The 19569-nt window shown below is 40.4% G+C and overlaps 1 protein-coding gene across 1 annotated transcript in view; it reads right to left on the bottom strand.

Moving 5' to 3' along the window:
• SCFD1 (sec1 family domain containing 1) overlaps positions 1–19233 on the bottom strand; it is a 41169-nt gene extending 21936 nt beyond the window's left edge. Inside the window, exons 1-13 of the mRNA XM_026051760.1 lie at positions 19166–19233; positions 18240–18328; positions 17151–17241; positions 16205–16327; positions 14912–14999; positions 13161–13250; positions 12699–12754; positions 11885–11970; positions 9955–10054; positions 6534–6673; positions 5664–5754; positions 5230–5303; positions 3942–4023 (exon numbers count right to left, since the gene is read on the bottom strand). Coding sequence (XP_025907545.1) covers positions 3942–4023; positions 5230–5303; positions 5664–5754; positions 6534–6673; positions 9955–10054; positions 11885–11970; positions 12699–12754; positions 13161–13250; positions 14912–14999; positions 16205–16327; positions 17151–17241; positions 18240–18328; positions 19166–19222 — 1167 coding nt within the window. The 5' untranslated portion in view covers positions 19223–19233. The remainder of the gene's footprint in view (positions 1–3941; positions 4024–5229; positions 5304–5663; positions 5755–6533; positions 6674–9954; positions 10055–11884; positions 11971–12698; positions 12755–13160; positions 13251–14911; positions 15000–16204; positions 16328–17150; positions 17242–18239; positions 18329–19165) is intronic.
• Between the last annotated feature and the right edge of the window lie 336 nt (positions 19234–19569).

Below are 19569 nucleotides of genomic sequence, written 5' to 3'. Positions count from 1 at the left end.
AACCTGCTCACCTGCTTCTTCAGGAGACAACTGACCARAATTTCTAGCAGAGGTGCTAATTAATGCAGTTTTTCTTAACCCTGGTTCACCAGGAATTAGATGGACACCAAATTAGATTTCATGCTGATTACTGAACAGCCTTAGAGAATACTGATTACCCTTTGACAGATTTCCCAGATAGGCCACATCAATGAGACAGCTATTTCCCAAAGAGCCAACTGTTCTGAGAAGCACTGATGTGAAGCAGATGTTCCACTTAACTTCAGTAATTGCAGTTTTGCTCACTCGCCGCCAAACACACACACAAGCTGGAGGGAAAGCCRAGGGACAGGAACTAAAGGATCCCGTGGATGCAGCAGGAATCTGTGCTGGAACCTGGGCTGGCGGGGCAGGAGAGGGCCCTTCACACAAGGCAGGGCTTCAAGGGCGGCCGCTGTTCAGTCTGCAGAGCAGCAGAGCTGCGGGGTCACCCATGGGTGCAGATACCGAGGCGAGTGCACAGAGGCCGTTCACAGGGGCGCCCCGTGCAGGACAAGAGGCAGCAGCACAAACTGAAACAAGGGAAGCTCTGTCTGAATGTGGAACAAGCTGCCTGGAGAGGCGGGAGAGCTGCTGCTCCCGGGCAGCCTGCTCCAGGCGGCGCTGCCCGGGCTGCAGGGACGGGCGCTCCCTGAAGGTCTCTGGTTGTGTAACTCTCACCGGAGCACTAACCCAAGCCAAACACGAAGTCCTYCCTCTTTGAGCAGAGAAGCAGAACCCATGCAGATCTGTTGGAGGGCCACTTCGCACAGACCCATAGGAGACTCTCTTATCCTCTTTAGAGCACAAAAACTCTTAGAGAGAGAGGACATGCAGAGAAAGGAAATACAAGAAGAAACTACTGGACGGATCTCAAGGACACTGRCAGAAAATGATGAGGCATCGAATAAAACAGCACAAGGCAACAGCCCTAAAAAATTTAGTAGAGTAAGCGAGGAAATCGCAGCCTCTCTCATCAATATGGAGAAGAACCTGGGCAGGAAGATCCAGCTCCTTCCCGCTGCACCGCACACAACTATSTAAGGAAGAGGGAAGGCGAGGCCACTGGAACTGAACCCATCCGAACTGTCAYGTACTGGGAAGTGACCTAATGAGGAGGCCTGAATTCCATACAGACTGCCAGGGTCCCTGCCAGGGACACGTGTCACAGCACACATGGCAGGACAGATTTTTAACCACTCTGCTTTAGGACAAGTTACGCAGGTGGCCCTCCTTATCACAGTAAGGAACAGTTCACTTGAAAGGCTCCCAGCAGTACAGGTAGAGGAGCTATTCACATTATCAATCCTTGAGATTAAGCCGAGTAATAACTGCAGAATTGGTGGTATGTGATAAGCAAATCATGTAAGGATTAAAAATCTTAAACCAATCAGCAATCTAAGATGAGAATAATCCACATAAAAAATGCCACTTACATTCACAGGCACAGCATTCTAGCAAGATGTTACCTAATCTTCCTCTCAGATTAATTGCTTCAGGGAAGCCCGAGTGTATCCCTTTTCTTATGCCACAATTTAACACAAATCAATGATCCAAATGCTAGTATTAGACAGGCGAGCAAAGAGAGGAACTACCCAAAATACTAACGCAGCCCGGAGGACACCCCTCGCTYGACCCGGCACTGTGCTCCCCTTGGGGACGCAGAGCGGCGCCCGCAGTGCGGGGTCGGGCGCTCCGGGTGCTCCGAGGGGCGGCTGCCGCCGGCTTCGCGGCGCCGCTTCCGCTCCCGCCTCGCGCCCAGCGCTTGGACACGCCAGGAAGCTGCCAGGACGCCCGAGCAGGTGATTAATTTCTGGTTTCCTCTTACTGCGCCTCAGCAAAGGATTCCAAGACAATGTAGAAAGCAGCTGTAAGCTGAGCACTAACACAGGACCATTAAGAAAGTTAAACTTACTCCGTTTATCTGGAGAAGGTCTCGGAGAATTCTTTGCATTGATTCTCATATGCAATGAAGAAAAATAGTCAAAAAATTATTATAGTACAAAAWGCAAGGAACAATGCCAACAAGGAATTTAAAAGCATAATTGTGCTTCCAGATTATTTTGGAACTGAAAATACAGCAACCTGAAGAAAATAATAAACGGTGCTTTCCATGACCTTGGCACTTGCCAAATTTCTTTTTTTCAGTCTTCCTCTTACGCTAGTCTGGCTTAATTATTTAACTGTACGTAAAATCTCTGCGCACAGCTTCAAGCTACCACCTGCACTTCTGTATAAAGGCGGCTGGCGGAGACACTGCTGCTCTTGGAAACGCTTTGGATGGCGACGCTGAGCGRCATCCCAACTTGCTCTGGAATTCTGCAGCCCAGGTTAGAAAGACACTGTTTTTCTAGGAGGGTGAAATCATGAGGGGAAAAGAGGATGGGATCATATGAGGAAACTTCTTTCTTGTTTGGGGAAAAGATTTTAGCTCAGGTAAATTCCGATGRAAAAAATGTGCTCCTACTTTAACAGAAACTTTAAGTAGTTTTCTAAACATCTGGAGAGGAAGGGAATGATTCTGAATCAGTAGAAATGATGGTACAGAAGCACAAAGCACCAGCACCCTGAAGAAACTGCCTGCCCATTTATTTCGTGATCCTGACAGCATTGCAATCAGGAGGAAAGAGCTGGAGCACTTTGCAATTCCAGAACTAGGGAATCTCTGAGCACCCTGGCAGCCTTCTAACTGGGAGCTTATCCATGAGCCCAGGACAGTCCCTGCGGCCTCCATGTAACGGAGAAGTGTCCATGACCCGCAGGCACCGGAGTCAGCACGGGCATCCCGCTCCACTGCACAGCCGGGGGGACACAGGGGATGAACTGAGGGCATTTTGTTCTACGTGCTCTGAAACCTGCGCTACGTTCAGCAAATTAGACAAAACCCTACTGGTGGGTAAGCCTGCCCGCACCATCAGTATCTCAGAAAAGTGACGGTAAGGACCAGACAACAAATAAACCACCAATGCCAATTTCCATTTTCTTTGCAGTTAAGGCCCTGCTTTTAGAAGTTGACAGACTGGATGGCTAACAAGTCTGATACTGCAAAAGCATCTGTAACTCGGCCCCTCAGCAAAAAAACAAACCTATTTCGAATTCTAGTGTAGAAATCAATCTTATTTTTTAGCACTGAGGAAGAGACACGAGCCTGTTCCTTGGAGTTTATTTACAGCAGCAAGCTAAGAAAAAAGTAGCAGCTAGAAGTAAAACAGACGTCACAAGCATTACCAAGGGAGGCTTCAACACATACTGCCTCCTGTGACTGCGACACACAGCGTGGCCTACGATTTCTTAACTACTGACTTTCAGTGAGACCTGATGCCCAAACCACTTTCAAGAACCAGATTCCAACATTTCTGCTTTAGGAATTATAGAAAAGCCTTTCAGAAGGAGACATCTTATAATTTTTCCTGCTAGTAACCATGGTCTTCACTGCACACTGGAACTGGCTGCAAGGGAGGACAACCCTTGAAGGAGCTCGAGCTCCCTGAGTGGAGCCCCGCATAGCACCCGGCAGCACCYGGCCACCCACTCCCACCTGGCACCCACAAACAGGCCCCTTCCAACATCTGGGTGCTGAACACACAAGTGTTTCGATACAGATCGTGCCTGGCTGTGACAGACCCACAGCAAAGCAAAGGCCTCTCCTTCACAAATACAATTAGGGAGGTCTTCAAGACACAGTGGAATTGTGGCCGTCATTTATAAATGACAATATATTAATAAGTTCTTTAAAAAAATAAAAAAGGTATGTCTGAGTCACTTTTATGTGGAGGCATTCAACAACCATTCCATCTCACCCTTCAGCATTAAGTGTGCTGTGCAGTGATTGCTTTCCAAGGTAACACCTTTGATTGCTTCACCCGTTCAAAGACACTTCTCCAGGCAAATGCCATTACAGACAGAGAACGAAGCAGCTGTACCTTTATATGCTCCAAAACAGCAGTCGCAACATTCGTATGGAGATCAATGAGTCTCTTCTTTTCCAGCAGTTCTGGAAGTGAGCTGAAAAAATTAAATACAAACTAACCTGCTAGGTTAGTTCAACTGTGTGCTGTACTTTATTTATTTATTTGGACTTACTATGGGACAGCAAAGTCAGAAATAAAGTGAGAAAGTTGAAGTGCAATAATTCTCATGGCAGATCTGAACTATGCAACGGAGCTGACTGAAACAGGGGTTAATGCTGGGCGGCAAGTCATGCATAGCAGGGCAGCTCAGCATTGCTGCTGAAAGCTCGTGATCACCACAACAGCTACGAGTCCTGAAGGCTGCAAACACTGAACAGCAAAACTTCCTTGAGGAGCTTTAGCCACATGCTGCTGCTCTGTTCTTTTTCCCCATTTGTGCTGTAAGTTTAAGGCTTCTGATACTTGTTTCTTTCCTGTCTTGTTGCCATAACCAGGAACCAGCATCTTGCAAACCTGGAAGCACTTCTGGGCTTGTCTGGAAATGCGTGACCAAGACACCTTTTGTACGTACAACCACATTCCAGGCCTGGCATAGCACCCAAACACATTCTGCAAGTCACTGACAATATAAACACAGAGTGGATTTAGGGGACCTCTCACTCAGAACAATTCTCTTTCTGCCACATGCTGACAATGGGGTCTCWGTTAAGAGCAGCAAAGTGAACATTTCTCCAAGGCAGAGGGAAGAACAAGAGTTAGGAAGAATCTGAATCTCAGACTTTCAGTCTCTTCCATGGTGTCTAGGTATCCACTAGCAAGGTACTAACTTCTCAATGCAGAGTTTTAATGACTCTAATTTTGCTAAAGATGTTAACATATTAACTACAGTAACTATTATTAATCAAAATGTAATTAATCACATATTGTGTAAAGAAGCAGATGCCTGGAGAAGTAGTTTCCTCGGCAAATTCTAAAGGAATGTAGAGATAGGAGGGTGTTTCCYGAGGGAGAAGGCAAGCAAATCTATGATGCAGTAAAACGACGTATGGCTCCTGATGAAGTGTCACAAATTCCTATTTACAGGTCCTACACAGACCTACACTGGAAGTCTCTCCTCCTTTGTCACGAGGATTGTCTTAAACATTGAACTCTAGATTAATAATGCACTTAAAGTCCTCTCTTGAGCTGGACAGCCTATTCTTAAAGTCACTCATTTCAAATGACATTAAAAGTGAAACAGCAGAGAGGATCAGAAATTGCTTCCTATTAATTAAGAAATAATGCATTACTGAGGACTTACCTCACAGCTGACGTTAGCTTGGCAGTGTTATCTGAGAGCATACTGATTGCTCCTTCATCCTCCCCTTCTATACCCTGGTTTGGGGAGAGAATTTGGAATAATGATGAATAAAAATAATCATAAATATGAAAACCACATATACAAATACAGTCAGTGCATTTTAACTTCTTTTCTCACGCTGATACRAATATATTTTACAATTACTATGAAGGTAATTCAAATGTAATGCCAACAGAAACAAGAAATTCTGAACTTTATGATGCAAYGTGGGACTTCCAGTCCTCTATTTCAGCTTACAGTACAACAATCAGCATGTATCAACATGTGCTGATGTTTGAGAAAATACAAACCAAAACAGCCTCTCACCCCATGAGTATTCACTGCCCAAGGGCTGTTTTATATCCCTCAGCACAAACACATGGGATGAACCTTACCATGATGCTCTTAAGCCTTTTGACTTCATCTTCCTGAGCTCTGTAGGACTCCAGTTCCTGCTGAACAGACTCGGCTACCTCTGGAAAAGGACTAATGCAAAACCCTGTATTAGGCTCAGTTCAATGAACGAGCTGAAACACTGGAACCAGAGATTGGGCAGAAATGTATTTCAGGAATATCAGAACACTAATCCTGCAGCAGGCTCCAAACAGTGAAAATAATGACATCTTGCTGACTGTTTGCTGAGACTTTGCAAGACAYAGGCACTGCTTTGTGTGTTTTTTGTAATTCTGATAAAAAAATATTTTATGATAAAAACATGAGCAGCARCAGTTATACTCTATGTAACAAAAAGCAGACAATGAATGTAGATTGGTAACAAAAAATGCTCCATTTAAAATAAAACAACCTTCTAATATATTTCCAAGGAAGCTTAAAAACAGAAGTAGTAGAATATGAAAGAATCACTAGACTATCGTTATCATTTTAAGTTTTGTAATGATTTAACTCAGGGAATGGATTCTACATGTAGTGAATTTTCCCCCAAAATTTAATATTTGGCAAACCCTTTCTAACCCAGAACTGCTCAGGGCTCTGAAACTACTTTAGTGATACCAGCGAAGCTACTGTTAGTAGACACACTATGATGGCTGCAACTTCTATTGTGGATTGAAGTCCTTCTAAACCAGTATTAGAACTGTTATTAATATCCTTAAATTTAGRCTTACATTTTTGGACCTTTTTCAGACTTAAAATTATGCTGGGATTTGTGAGCCCCATCTGCAGTAGCCTGACCAGTTGCCCATACAGCCCAACTAAACCAAGGAAATCCTTCCCCACAAGCTGGCTAGGAGTCGCATTCCGCTTACCTGCCTTTATGCTTTTGCCAGAACTTGTCAGATGCGGTTAAGTCATAGGACTTCTTATTTTTTTTCTTAGGTCTAGCACCTGCTGGAGAACTTTCTGTTCCTGCTGATTCTTCCAAGTTAACTCTATTTAAATGGAAATCCTAAAAAAAAAAAAAATTAAACTTCCCTAGTGAAGCTTTGAAATCATTTAATCAGTTATTTATTCTCAGTTACTTTCTAATATATTTTCTAGAATAAACAGAAACACAGCTGTTTATTAAAATTTCATAAGAGGGCAGCAAGCTGTCTCCTAACCAACTAGGCAGTAAGAGCAGCAGTGTTAGAATTCCAAAATTACACAAACTTATTGAACAACTCCCAAACAAAGCAAAAAATTTCAAGCAGGAATATCTGACTGTCTCACAGGCAAGCTATCTGCTTATATTAAACTGATGGGAATATTGTTTTCTTTAGGGAAAATAAATTATTTAACAGTAACTGAGCTTCAACAGCTGACTAACATTTTATCATCATGAAAGTTTCTGTGCTGCAGAACAACAAACAAGCTTCTCGGCCCGAATTCCACTCTCCCAGCCACAGCAGAAGTACCAAAGCAGCAGAGATGTTCAAGACACAGGCAGGGGAACATCCACCCTGTGGCCTATTTACCTGCCCACCTTCACAGGCCCCTCTCCCTCCCTCCCTCTGAACTAACACCCCAGTGGCAGGTCAAACACTCGCTCACAACAATCACAAACTCTCGCTTGCAACAAGGTGGAAATTTCCCTTCCTGACCTTTCTTCCACAAACATGTGGGCCAAGAAAGCCCATTTTCAGACAGGTGACAGTTATTTGTGCTCAATTCTCTATCTCCACGCTCCTTCCTGTATGTTTTCCCTTACCATCCCTGGCCAGGGCTGTTTTCTGCAGCACATTCCCCATTCCCTCTGGCTTCCAATACAGCGTCCAGCTAGGAGCCCACTCGCTGACTTTACTCTAACCTCTGTCACAAAACATTTAAAATTCTAAAGTTCCTGTTTTCTTGGTAAATAACGACAAAAGGAATCAAATCCTGGACTTTACAGAGTTTGTCATGAAACTTTCAGATTATGTATTTTTTTCCAGGAATACAACTGCATTGTATTATGCCCATTACAATATCCAGAACTAGATCATCATAAGTGAAATTGTCACATAAAAACAACTTAAAAAGCATTTCTAGCTATCACTTTACAGAGTTCTAAAATGAAATGCTACAAATCACCCCTGCCAGCATGGAAACAAAAACAAACAACTACTCAAAAGAAGCCTATGCTCCCACAAGGGAGAAATGTCCTTTAACAAGGGCCTGTTCAAGGTTTCAGTAAAAAAAGAGTATTTTTCACTAACATTTGTCCACTAAAAGATTAACAGCAAAAACAAAACAAACAAACCCCCAAACCCAGAGCTGATCCAAGGCTCAGCCCCTGTTCTCAGGGCAGGTCTCTGTTTCGGCTCAGTTTCCCTCAGCAGGGCCCTGTGCTTCCAAGCCGGTTTTCGCGCTCGCTCCCTCCCTGAGGCGAGTCCCTCCCTGCCCAATTCACCTCTCGGGCCCTGTCYGGCCTCCCCAGGTCGCTGTGGAAGGAGGTTTCAGCGCAGGCGGCAGGACTCTCCTCCCGGGGCTGCCTGCACCGGCAGGGCACAGCGCGGTGCCTGGGCCACCCCTCAGCTCCAGCCCTTCAGCTCAACCTCCACAGGGTCCACCCGCTGTGGAAGCGACCACCACCACCCTGGCAGCACTTCCATTGTTGCAGTTCTGTGGTTGCTTTGTCAAATGTCACGCTTGGTTTGCAAGGCGTGCTTGCCTGCAACTGTGCAGCTTGCCTGATCCTGAAATTAACCTTTTCCSCTTAATACAACACACCGGCAGCTCAGTTACAATCCCATGAGGCAGATTTGTATCCCTACGAACTCGGTGCAAAGCCAGGCGCAAGGTTCAGCGAGCGGACACAGGGGAACCCCTGCACCCCGACACAGCACAGACACCGATGCGGGGGGCCGCGCACCGGCCCATGCAGCCAGCGCTGCTCTGACACCGCTCCGCGTGCGCAGCTCTGGTCRCCCTCAGCTTCCAGGGCATCCTGGCCCCTCTGCTCCCGGAGCACCAGGGGGCTCAACCCACGCAGCCCCGGCTGCTCCGGCCCCAAGTGGCCTGGCCAGCTCAGCGGGCGAGGGAACGACACGGGGCAGCCCACACCATCCCATTCGCCCCTCTGAAGAGGCCAACGTCAGCCCCCCTCCTGGGCCCTGGCCTTCACAAAAAGCAGTTTAGTCTAATTGTAAGCCTTCAGGTGGTTAAACACAGAGTAAAATGCATATTTTCCATATATACATTTGTCTTAAAGAAACCAGAGTTTTTTACTTTTGTGATCACTATTCTTTTGTTTCAAAGAGGAAAGGACTTTTTATAAAGCACCGGGCAATGAATTACACAAAACAGTTCAAGAGTCCTAGAGCATCCTATTTGTGCTGAAAAACCTTGATCACAACCATACAAGTTTGCAGACATCATGATGTACAAGTGCTAAATTCATAAGCAATTTTGAATGCAAACACAAAACTTTGTCTACATGTGTCCTTGGGTGTGTATTTTACATGTTCCTCTAACAGCCCAAGTCATAAAGACAAAATATTTCTAGGAAAAGCTACATACTGAAATGATTTGCATGGTAACTCTACAAGTAAAAAGAATAAAAATAAAAAATTCTTAAGACATTACTCTCACATTATCTTTTATTATTTAATTCCATAATTATATAAGAAAATTATAATTCTCAACTGAACCGTATTTGTTTTGTTCAGTACATTTCTACTCCTGGATTTATAAAATAAACTCCAGGAAATGAATGTGCTCTAAAACTCCATGAATTTAAACCCCCCCCCCCCAAAAAAAAAAAAAAAAAAAAAAAAAAAAAACCCCAACCCACCCCAAATCTTATTTTGGATTCCTTGGAGTAGGACCATACACCGTTGGACATTTCTCCGCTAAACAGCTACACCATCTTGTGGAGAAAAACAGCAACAGGCGCGTGTAGAAGTTCTGGCTAACACTAGGACAGGCTTAGAGCTTAATCTTTTTTTTTTTTTTTTTTTTGAAAACCGAGACGTCTTAGCTGGAATTTAGAGTTTCCACAACAAAAAAGATCACGAACTACTGAAAACAAAGCAGGGTTGCTAAATTATCAACATTTTAGCAATATCAGGATTTCAACTTTTTGATTATTTTATCTTAGATGTTATCAACAAATAAATCTTCTAGAGGAAATCTTTCAAGTTGTTTTTAACTAAATCTCCAAACAAAGCAGATCAAASACTGTCTTCATTAAAAGAAAATATGGCATTAAGGTTAATGACAAACTGAATCAAAAAATATTTTTGGTAATAAAATTAGGTATATTCTTACCAGTACATCATGCACTAAAGCTTGGTATGTCCAAGTATGATGTAGAGGAGTTGCTAAATCTATGTTTCTGTCAACAAGGACTAATAGGGGCCTTTGGAAGCTGAAAAGATGACACTGCATTAGTACCTTCTTTAAACACGTTTAGAACATTCCAGTAACATCCTCAGCGATATCAACCACCTTCTGCCGCAGATTTCAGATTAAGAGCCAAGTTCTGTTCTAGGGGGTAATTCCAGCCTTCCCTGAAGCTCCTGTGGCTTCACTGCCAGGAACGGCATGAATCCCTGTCCTGGCAGCCGTAAGAGGGCACCCTGCTTTGCACCAAGTGAAACTACCAACACGGGACATGAAACAGGAGTCTGCAGCACCCAGCAGTAACGAGCCTTTCAGGGCTGGATTATGACCTTCTGGTGCACATATATGGGAATTTTCATCACCTGTTTTATGCTAATAGAAGGTCAAGTGGGTCAGTTCAACATTAATTCCCGCTATGAGCCTTAAATACAAATCTCTCAAGTGTGTTTCCTTTCATTTTTCCTGTTTGCTTGCATACAATGTCTGTAAAGAAAAGATTATCAGCTTCTCAGATGCGCTGGAATGACCTCATCAATACTTAATTTACAGAAAAAAAATCAGACAAGCCTAAATAACTTGGGCTATGGTTGCATACACCACTTACAGTGAAGATAGGAATGGTGTAAACGTACAGAACATGACTGTAACAATCCCCCAGAGCACATTAACCCTATGGTAAATCTGAGAGGTTTTGAAGGGAATAAAAAGCACAGTGATGCCATGCTCTGGCTTTCTTTGTATGTTTCTTCATGCGGATGAAGGTGACTGGGAGCCTCAGCCACTGGCCTGTCATCATTTTGAAAAACAAACTCAATATCTGAAGCCACTTAAGTGATTAACGGTTCATGTATTTCTCCTTGTATGCTGATTTTCTGAGAGTAATGATGCTAGACTGTAAGAAAAAAGCTACCCCTTTTAAGGAAAAATAGTGGTTGCAATTCAGTTGCAGTGAACTGAAAGGAACTGGGATTTCACTGCTATTTCTTGTCTTTTTACTTTCTGATACCTCTCAATCTCAATTTATTTTGCCACACTTACAGACGTGTTCATGTCTCTTGCCAAAGTGYTGCTCTTGATTTTCAAAAAAAAATCCTATGTAAAGACTATTTTACATCCCAAGGAATGTAAAACACTAAAACTGTTTTACATCCTTGGGGATGTATACACTAGGGGTTGGTAACCATTTCTTTTAGTTCCAATCTTTCCAATAGGTTTCCTCACCTTCTCACGTACAGTGGGAGCCACTGAAACAAGTCCCTGTCCCTCCCCAGCAGCCCATGGAGTCTCCCCTAAGATGATTTGTGGGAGGCCTCTGCCAACACCTACCAGACAACTGGAGCGTCTGCAGTTTCTTTTCCAGCTGCTCCTTCCCCACAAGGATCTCAGATCTGTCTAATGACCCGAGGCAGCTCCCCTCTTGTGGGAGCAGAGATGAGCTGAGAAACACCAGCCTTGATGTAACTGCAGCTGATAACTGCTCCCAAGGGAGCAAGTGTGACTTCCTTTCTTTTTAAYTGACTGAATGATACCAGCAAATGTCTAGACATGCAAGCGCATATCCTAGAACTGTGAACCAAGCATATTGTCAGGGACTTGGGTTTTGTTGACTTTAAAAGTGAACAAAATTGTCTGCCCCTTTAAATAATTTTTGACTCCCTGAGTACTTCTTAGCTGTGTAAGTTTTCAATCTGACTATACAAAAAGATACAAAACCTTTCTTAGAAGAACTTCTAATTCTTTTAACACAGGCAAGCTCAGAATCTGAACCAAATCCTTGTAAAGAGCACAGTGACTCAACTGTAAAGAGATCTTTCAGACAACTGAAATATGAAAAGGGAAGCCACAAATACCATACCTGAACTGGCCAGCTCCAAGCGTGTCACCCGTAAAAAGACTGTTCCTGGCATCTCTCAGATTCTCTCTAAGCTTCTTATCTAATTTCTGAGGGGAAAAAAAAAAAAGAAAAAGAAAAAAGTATCTTTTAATAACCCATGGTCATTTTAATGACTCACTCGGGCAATTTGCACCCTCTCCCTAAACAAAATCCACTAACAGGAAACACAAACAGCTCAATCGACTGCAGAAGCAGCACATGGGCTGTCAGACACCTGCCATGGTGAATATTTCGTAAGAATGAGACTACTACTGCTGTGAATATATGAACATTGAACATTTGGTTTTATTCAGCACAAGGCATTTTTTCCATCACCATCAAGTCTGGCAATTTCATCTCTACTTGATGATCAAGTTTATTTTAATATAGTAAAGAAAGTCCTGCATCGACAGGGCTTCCCTGCAAGGCAGCTAGAAGACACGTGTGACCCAGTAAGACACACAGAAACYCCCAAGCTCCCAAGACCACAGAGTACAGTGGTTCTAACTATTATCCCTCTTGGAAAACTTTATCTAGGGTAGAAAGGATTATTCAGGCTAAATCATAATATTGCAATACAATAATATTATGATACTCTGATTTCTACTGATATGTTCCATAGAACTGAGATCAGAATGGAAAAGTGGTTTATTTACTTTCCAGCTTTTCCTCCCCAATAAGTAAAAACATACGATACCAATGGATTTCTGCGTGATACTGCAAAGAGCAGATGTGCTGAAGGAAAGCTTCAAAACAACGATACTTCTTTAGGGGGGAAAAAAAAAAAAAATCTTACCACTGCCACCATTTCAGCTGCAGTTCCTCTTGAGCATCTGATTATAGGAATAGCTCCTAATAAAAGAGATAGCAATTTCCATTTGCATGATAGGTTTCAGATCTTAAGTTAGTGCATTTTTCAGAAAAAGAGATCTTGGGACATTTTGAGGTGATTTCTTTTTAAGTGGACAATATAAATTACACTAAGCCTGTCTCTTGCAGCCATTGCCTATGATTCCATAGATATGACACCAAACCTTGCATTTCAGGAGCACCCGCTGACCTTCAAGTCTGAGACTCACCATAGGGCAGATTTTATGGACAGCAATAACCTTGGCAACCTACTCCGTGAACTATTCCAGGTTTTTGCACCACTGAACTTCCAGTTTTCCCTGGCTGCTTTAATCACAACTTCTAACTAAAAATATATCTTTTATAGAAAGAAAACACATTGAAAATATGTTGGAATTTGAAAACTTACCAAGTGTAACAAAGAAACAGAAGAGACTATCAACAATAGTGTCCATTATCGTTTCCATTTCGGTGTCGGTTATATCTGGTCTGTTAATGGCTAAAAGAGGAAGGCAAAAAGGTTACAATCGGATGAAAGAAACTCATAATGCTGTGTTATTACCGAGAGACTAAGTCTCCTCTTACCCAGGGGCTGTTAGCAGCCAAGCGCCTGGGTGGATGAGGGGATCTTAAATGTGAAGGGCACCTTTGGGCATCTCCACGGCTTTAGGTGGGACCCTGGGGAGACTTTAACTAACGCTCCTCATGTAAGGCCAAGGGCTGCACGGCCCCATCCTGCTCTCCCCGACACTCGGCGCACCCCAACTGCTGCTGGGATCGCATGTGCCAAAGCAAAAACCTCCCAGGGAGCCCTATGTTATGGAATACGGATGGCCACCCACTTGGAAACCACTTGGCAGATGTGAAATTGTCAAGTATTAGACATGCAGGTTTTTAAGAGACTTACAGTACATTTTTCTAAAAACTTTTTTTTTAAATTAAAATTATTTTCAGTTTCTAGTCTAGGGAAAATTCCCTAAAACACATCATGTTACAGACAAAGTTTCTCCTCTGCTGCTAAGTCAGTAAAAAAACTCCTTAGCAGCATTTCTGATAAGTAATTGACATGAATATAAAAGCTCATAGGAAATATCATCTTACTACAGGTATCAAATCACGTGCTAACTTGGGACTCATGCCATAAATCCCCTTTATTTTATTTTACTTTTCAAAAAGTCTCTGAAATCGTTACCTGCCTTATCTCCTTACCTCAAATAGGAACTTCACTGCTCAGAGCACTATTAAGCTTTCCATCCCAAATTTATGCATGGCCAGCCATAATCATTCTCTAACTTAAGGGTGATATTTTTTCTCCCTACTTTTGTTCTCTGAAAACTTTACAGAGATTAATTATATTAGCAGTTTTTATTAGCAGCTAGACTTCACAAGTCAAACATTAGGCTATTAGAAAGACAACAGCAATAGAAGTGCTCCCCTCAGCACCTTTTTGTTATGTGCTCATCTTTCTTAATCATCAGACTGCTCCAATTCCTGTATTTTCCTGTAATGTCAAAATTTTGAGATTAACTGAGGATATCAGTTTCTGTAGTTAACCTCCAACTAATGGTCTCCCAGTTTACTGGGGGTGGTGGTGGAAATATGATTGTTTTTATTACAGTATCATATTCCTTTCTTTTTTTTTAAACAAAATTATAAAGGTATATAAACAACAGAGAAATACAGAGAAACCATAGGGTTTCTCTGTATGTTCAAGTAAGGAGAAATAATTCCTAAATAATTCCATGCATAAAAAGCTCTACTATCCATTTATAAATCTTTGCTACAATTTCCCTTTGCTAAATTTTATATCTTGAAAATTTGAAGTATAATTAGGTGTTCAATACTTAGTTATATTTTAATCTTAATTATTTTCCTAAATGAAATTATTTATTTATATTTCACTATCGCAATAGTCACATGGTAAAAATGGTGTGTTTAAGACTTAAGAACTGCTTTCCTCATGATTTTATTTTAACRGGCTACCCTGATGTCTGAAGAGCTCAAAGATGAAAAGGCCTATATAGATGCAAAGATCTGTGCGTGCAATCTACATGTTAACACCACAGAGAGTCTGAAACTTGGAAGTCAAATAGAAACATTGTTAGGTATTAATCACAACATCAAAAGTAAACATTCCAGTATAATTTTTGCAAAACTTACCACGATATGAAACAAGCTCTTTGTTTTGGTTACACAATATAAACATATCATCTTCCAAAGTAATAAAATTGAGATACTGGTCAAACACCTAGAAATCAAAGAACGATAGTGAGCACAGTTCCTAAAGAAGTATAGAATATCTGTTTGTCATTTACTTGCACTTCTGTTTGAACCTCAGTGTTACACAACTACCTATTAGAAGACATAAATGTAAGACATACTGTACAAATGAGAAAAGTTTTCGTAAACACTGAGTGACAGTGCAGAACACTCCTGAAGCACTCCTGAAGAGTGCTAAAAAAATAAACCAGCTTCAGGCATTTCCATGGATAAATGTTTAGTAGTCAAGCATCAACATACATGGAAAAGAGTGCAATGTTATAAGCTTATTTTTTACTATTATACTGTACTAGTAATATGAAGAACTACAATACAAGCAGTCTTCAGCCAGGAGAGATGAGAGAGTAATACATATACAGTAAGAGACTATTTTTCATACTATTTCAAACTTTCTGTTAAATACTTGTACATTCAGAAAAAAAGTGAAACCCCTATAGCAAAAACTGTGAAGGGGACAAATAAATACAATAAAATTAGTCAACAGCACTACACCCATTTACCTCTGCTGAATATCTAAGGTTTAAAAAAGCATTATTAGTTTTTTATTTAAATTCCCAACTGTTTCCTTCTCCACTCYAGTAGTTATTCCCAATGGGACTGAGGAAAAAAACAAATGTATTTAAATGCATATAAAAATAATTAATAAGATGTAGTTTTGATATTAATAATATGTAGTAYTAAACAAAAAAGGAGGGACTGACCCCTGGCAGGTCACTGGTCGCTGAAGGTCTAGGAGGGCTCACTACCACGGTGTGTGTGTGTGTATGGATCACTCATCACTGAACACCATTTAAAATGACAACTGCATTCACACAAACATTTTCATGTACTATAAGCCAAAACCTCCATACCATTAAATATGACTGGATGCAGTTACTGAGTTGATGAGACTGGGAATGCCCCTGAAGCCACTTTATTTCCYCCCTTATCACTCACCACACACCTTGCAGCACTTGGACTTCTAAGATGAAATTTAGTGCTAGGCAGCATTAATGAGAGGACTGTAATTCCCTTATTTTCATGACTGTCACTAAATCAAACTATATAAGATAAAAAGAAATCCATTTATTTTCTTTATCAAAAAAGCCACGTGTGCCATACATGTGGTCAAGAAAGACTACCAGAACACCTGTAGCAATATTATCTTTAACACAGAGACTGTGATTTTCTTACCTTAGCCACCTGCGTTACTGCATTAGCACCTATAGCAGCATTTGCAATATCTTCCAGTTTACTTCTTGAAATGGCAGAAATAAAGTTTAAATAATATGATTCATAAAGTTGATTTCGAAGATCCTAAAAAAAAGGAAGACAATAACCTTTTTCCTGAATAAATACCAATATATTTTGGAATAACTAAAAACATAAATGCTTTCACAAGGTGGTATTCCAAAATCATAGACAAATTACAATTTCTGCTTAGTACTTAAATTCATATGCCCTTGTACATAGTGTTTTGACTAAAATTACTAAATAAGACTCCCAGAACTGACAGGAAATTAATTACATAATAACCCGTATTGACACATTAGTACAGACAACCATGTTGCTATTTTTTCTTCCTTTAGTAAAGATGACAAATTTAATGAGCTCCTCCCACTGAATCAACTGTTGAGGCTGAAGGGGACCTCTGGAGATCACCCAGCCCTATCCCCTGCTCAGATCAGTCCAACCACAGTAGGTTGTTCACGCAAAACCCAGGCTGTTTTTTTAACACTTCCAATAGTGGAGAGTCCACAACCTCTTTGGGCAACTTGTTCCAGTATTTGAACATTCTCATATCATAAAAGAGATTTTTGTTTGTTTGTTTTATGTTCTAATAGAATTTGCATGTATTTTAATTTGTGTCTTCTCATCCTCTCATTCCTAAAACTCACTCCCCAAAATTCTGTCACACATTTATTCTTCTGCTCTCTGAGAAACAGAGATTTCCACATCAAATTTTGTGGAAAAATATTATATGACAAAAATTTCTTAATAATAAAACACAAGCAAAGGTGTATTCATACATGCACAAGGACTGCATGTAGGATAGTGAGATTCCCTTCAGGGCAATATTACTTCACACCCTCTCTCTGTGTCGTATCTATTCATCTTGGGTATCAAGCACACAAGTTACCTGGCACATTCTGTCAATATTTTCTTCTGTTGGCATTACAAAATAAACAGCTGGAACATCTGGAATAGCATCTCGATCTGAATGCAAAAGCCTGAAAGAATGAAAACTAAATCTCTAAGGTGTCCTTCAGAGCTGTGTAACACTGTAATTCTAAAGAAATCATTTGTCTATAAGGAACCATCTAATTCCCCAGAACTTCTCCTTGCATTTTTTTTACTTAGACTGTAGCAAGAACACAACATGAAAAAAATGCAAAAAGAAAAAAAAAAACCCACTTTTCTTTTCAGTAGCTAAATATGTCAATGACCATCTCCAAATTTTATTTGAAAATTGAGAAAGGATTTCAAAAATATTGAATACTGATTATTTCATCCACACAAAACTAAAATATAACACTCAAGAGTGTTTATTTATGTAATACTACTTGTTGGATAATTTGAAGCATGACAACATCAAAAAAGCTTAACTTATACTAGTAACCTTGCCTTTCCTGCTCCTCTAAACAAGACAGGCAAGGTGCTAATGTTTYTATTTCATTGCTGCAGATGTGTCAATAGATTAAATTGTATTTCAATTTCTAGCCTTCACTTAGCAAAAGTTAATAAACTTTGAAAAATCTAAAGGCAAGTTTAAAATACTTCCATGGCTATTACCACAACTACAGAATGACAGCAAACTAAGCTTAAACACAATTTAAAGATAAATTATAAGTCTCTTAAAATAATACTTAAATATTTTGTAACGTGGATAAGATAAAATTAAAGTGTGTATRTAAAAATGCATGCAAGGAGCATTCACAATCTCATCAAACAATTTGTGCCAGAAAATCTTACCATGTATGAAATATAACTTTTATGTTTGGACAGGGGTCTCCTATATGGAGTAAGAAATCCTACTGAAGAATATCGTCTCATCAGTCCCTGATTCTTAACAATTCCATTTGATTTTAGGAAGCAAGATATAACCTTTATTTTGGCAGTTGTTCTTTAAAATGATTTTAGATATATTGTCATGACTTGTCGGGAATATTAAGTAAACTACTTAAAAAAACAAACAAACAAAAAAAATCCACTTAAAAAAGGTACTTACAGATGCAAAGTGATCCCCATGTCTCTCAACTCTTTCACTGACAGYAATGGTGAGATTATATCTTGGCCGAATCTGTCATAAATGAGAACCTGTAACACAGACATGGCTGTAGAGATACACACCTTCTTACCCAGCAGGCAAGAGAGTGGACAAAGTAATTCAGGTTTAAAGAACTACTGCCATAATCTTGAAGGTGCTAAACCTTTATGCATTTATAATATATCATTAATTTGTCACAAACTACCTGTACATTTGTGYTTACTACTACAAAAAGAAAAAAAGAAAATCAATTCAAAGATAAATAGAAAAAAAATCATCACTTCCTTCTGAAAAAAAGGTCAGCGAGATCAGTGGCTGTCAGTAATTTGTTACTTATTGAATAGGCAGAATTTCTCTATTCGGGGAAGAAACAGAGGTAGAAGTAGAGGTAAAACACAGTACCTAATAACAGAAGACAACAAAACAAATGAAGACATAGTGTATTTCTGATAGCAAAAATTTCCTCAGAATCAAGTTATTTAATTCTTTAAAACTAATGAAGGTAGCTTGATCTCAGCTTGTCCTAAATTTAAAGTTTTCAATAATTTTCCCTTTCTGTGGGTTTCTTCTTGACCTTTTAAGTTCAATCTATAATTCTCATCTAAGTTTATGCCAACAGATATCAATGAGACTTAAGCACATTTCAAAACATTCTCTGCAGCTGCTCATTAAAATATCTGCATAGAGAATCTGTTAATCTTTGGCTAATCAACCTTTCAAAAATGTATATTTTCCAGAAATTTTAATATACAATTTCTATATATTCTTAACAGGGAAAAAAAAAAAAGATTTGAACAAGATAAGGACATTAAAGTAAACTTGACTTAGTTAAATCTAAACTTTATGGAGCACTACAAAACTCTGCTGTTCCCGCTTCAAGTACTTACCTTCCATACGGGTTCTCCTGTGCTGTTTTTAACCGGAGGAACATTGAAGTTCAACATACGTTTCAAAGCCGCTGCAAAGGAAGAATAATGATTTACTCTACGGTTTTACTGTTTGGCACAACTGAAACACAATAACAGGCCTTTATGATATGGTTCTTTTGGGAGGAAAACCCACACAAAAAGTAAATACAACAAGCCACACTGTATTATTTTTAGGCAACTTTTGGCTGACAAGCATCACACATCAGCTAGAACTTATGAGCACAGAGAAACACTGGAAAAGGAAGAAAAGAAACATATAAAGAAAGAATCTCTCTTTGTTATATGTGTTGTATTCTGTTACAATGCCTTAAAAAAATACTTTCAGTCTCTTTCCAAAGGCGACATGGGACGTTCTGTACATT

Source organism: Nothoprocta perdicaria, unplaced genomic scaffold (genome assembly GCF_003342845.1).
Source record: "Nothoprocta perdicaria isolate Ctin4 unplaced genomic scaffold, notPer1 scaffold_8, whole genome shotgun sequence".
Lineage (NCBI taxonomy): Eukaryota > Metazoa > Chordata > Aves > Tinamiformes > Tinamidae > Nothoprocta > Nothoprocta perdicaria.
Note: the sequence above shows the minus strand (reverse complement) of the source record. Positions and strands in the feature narration are given on the sequence as shown.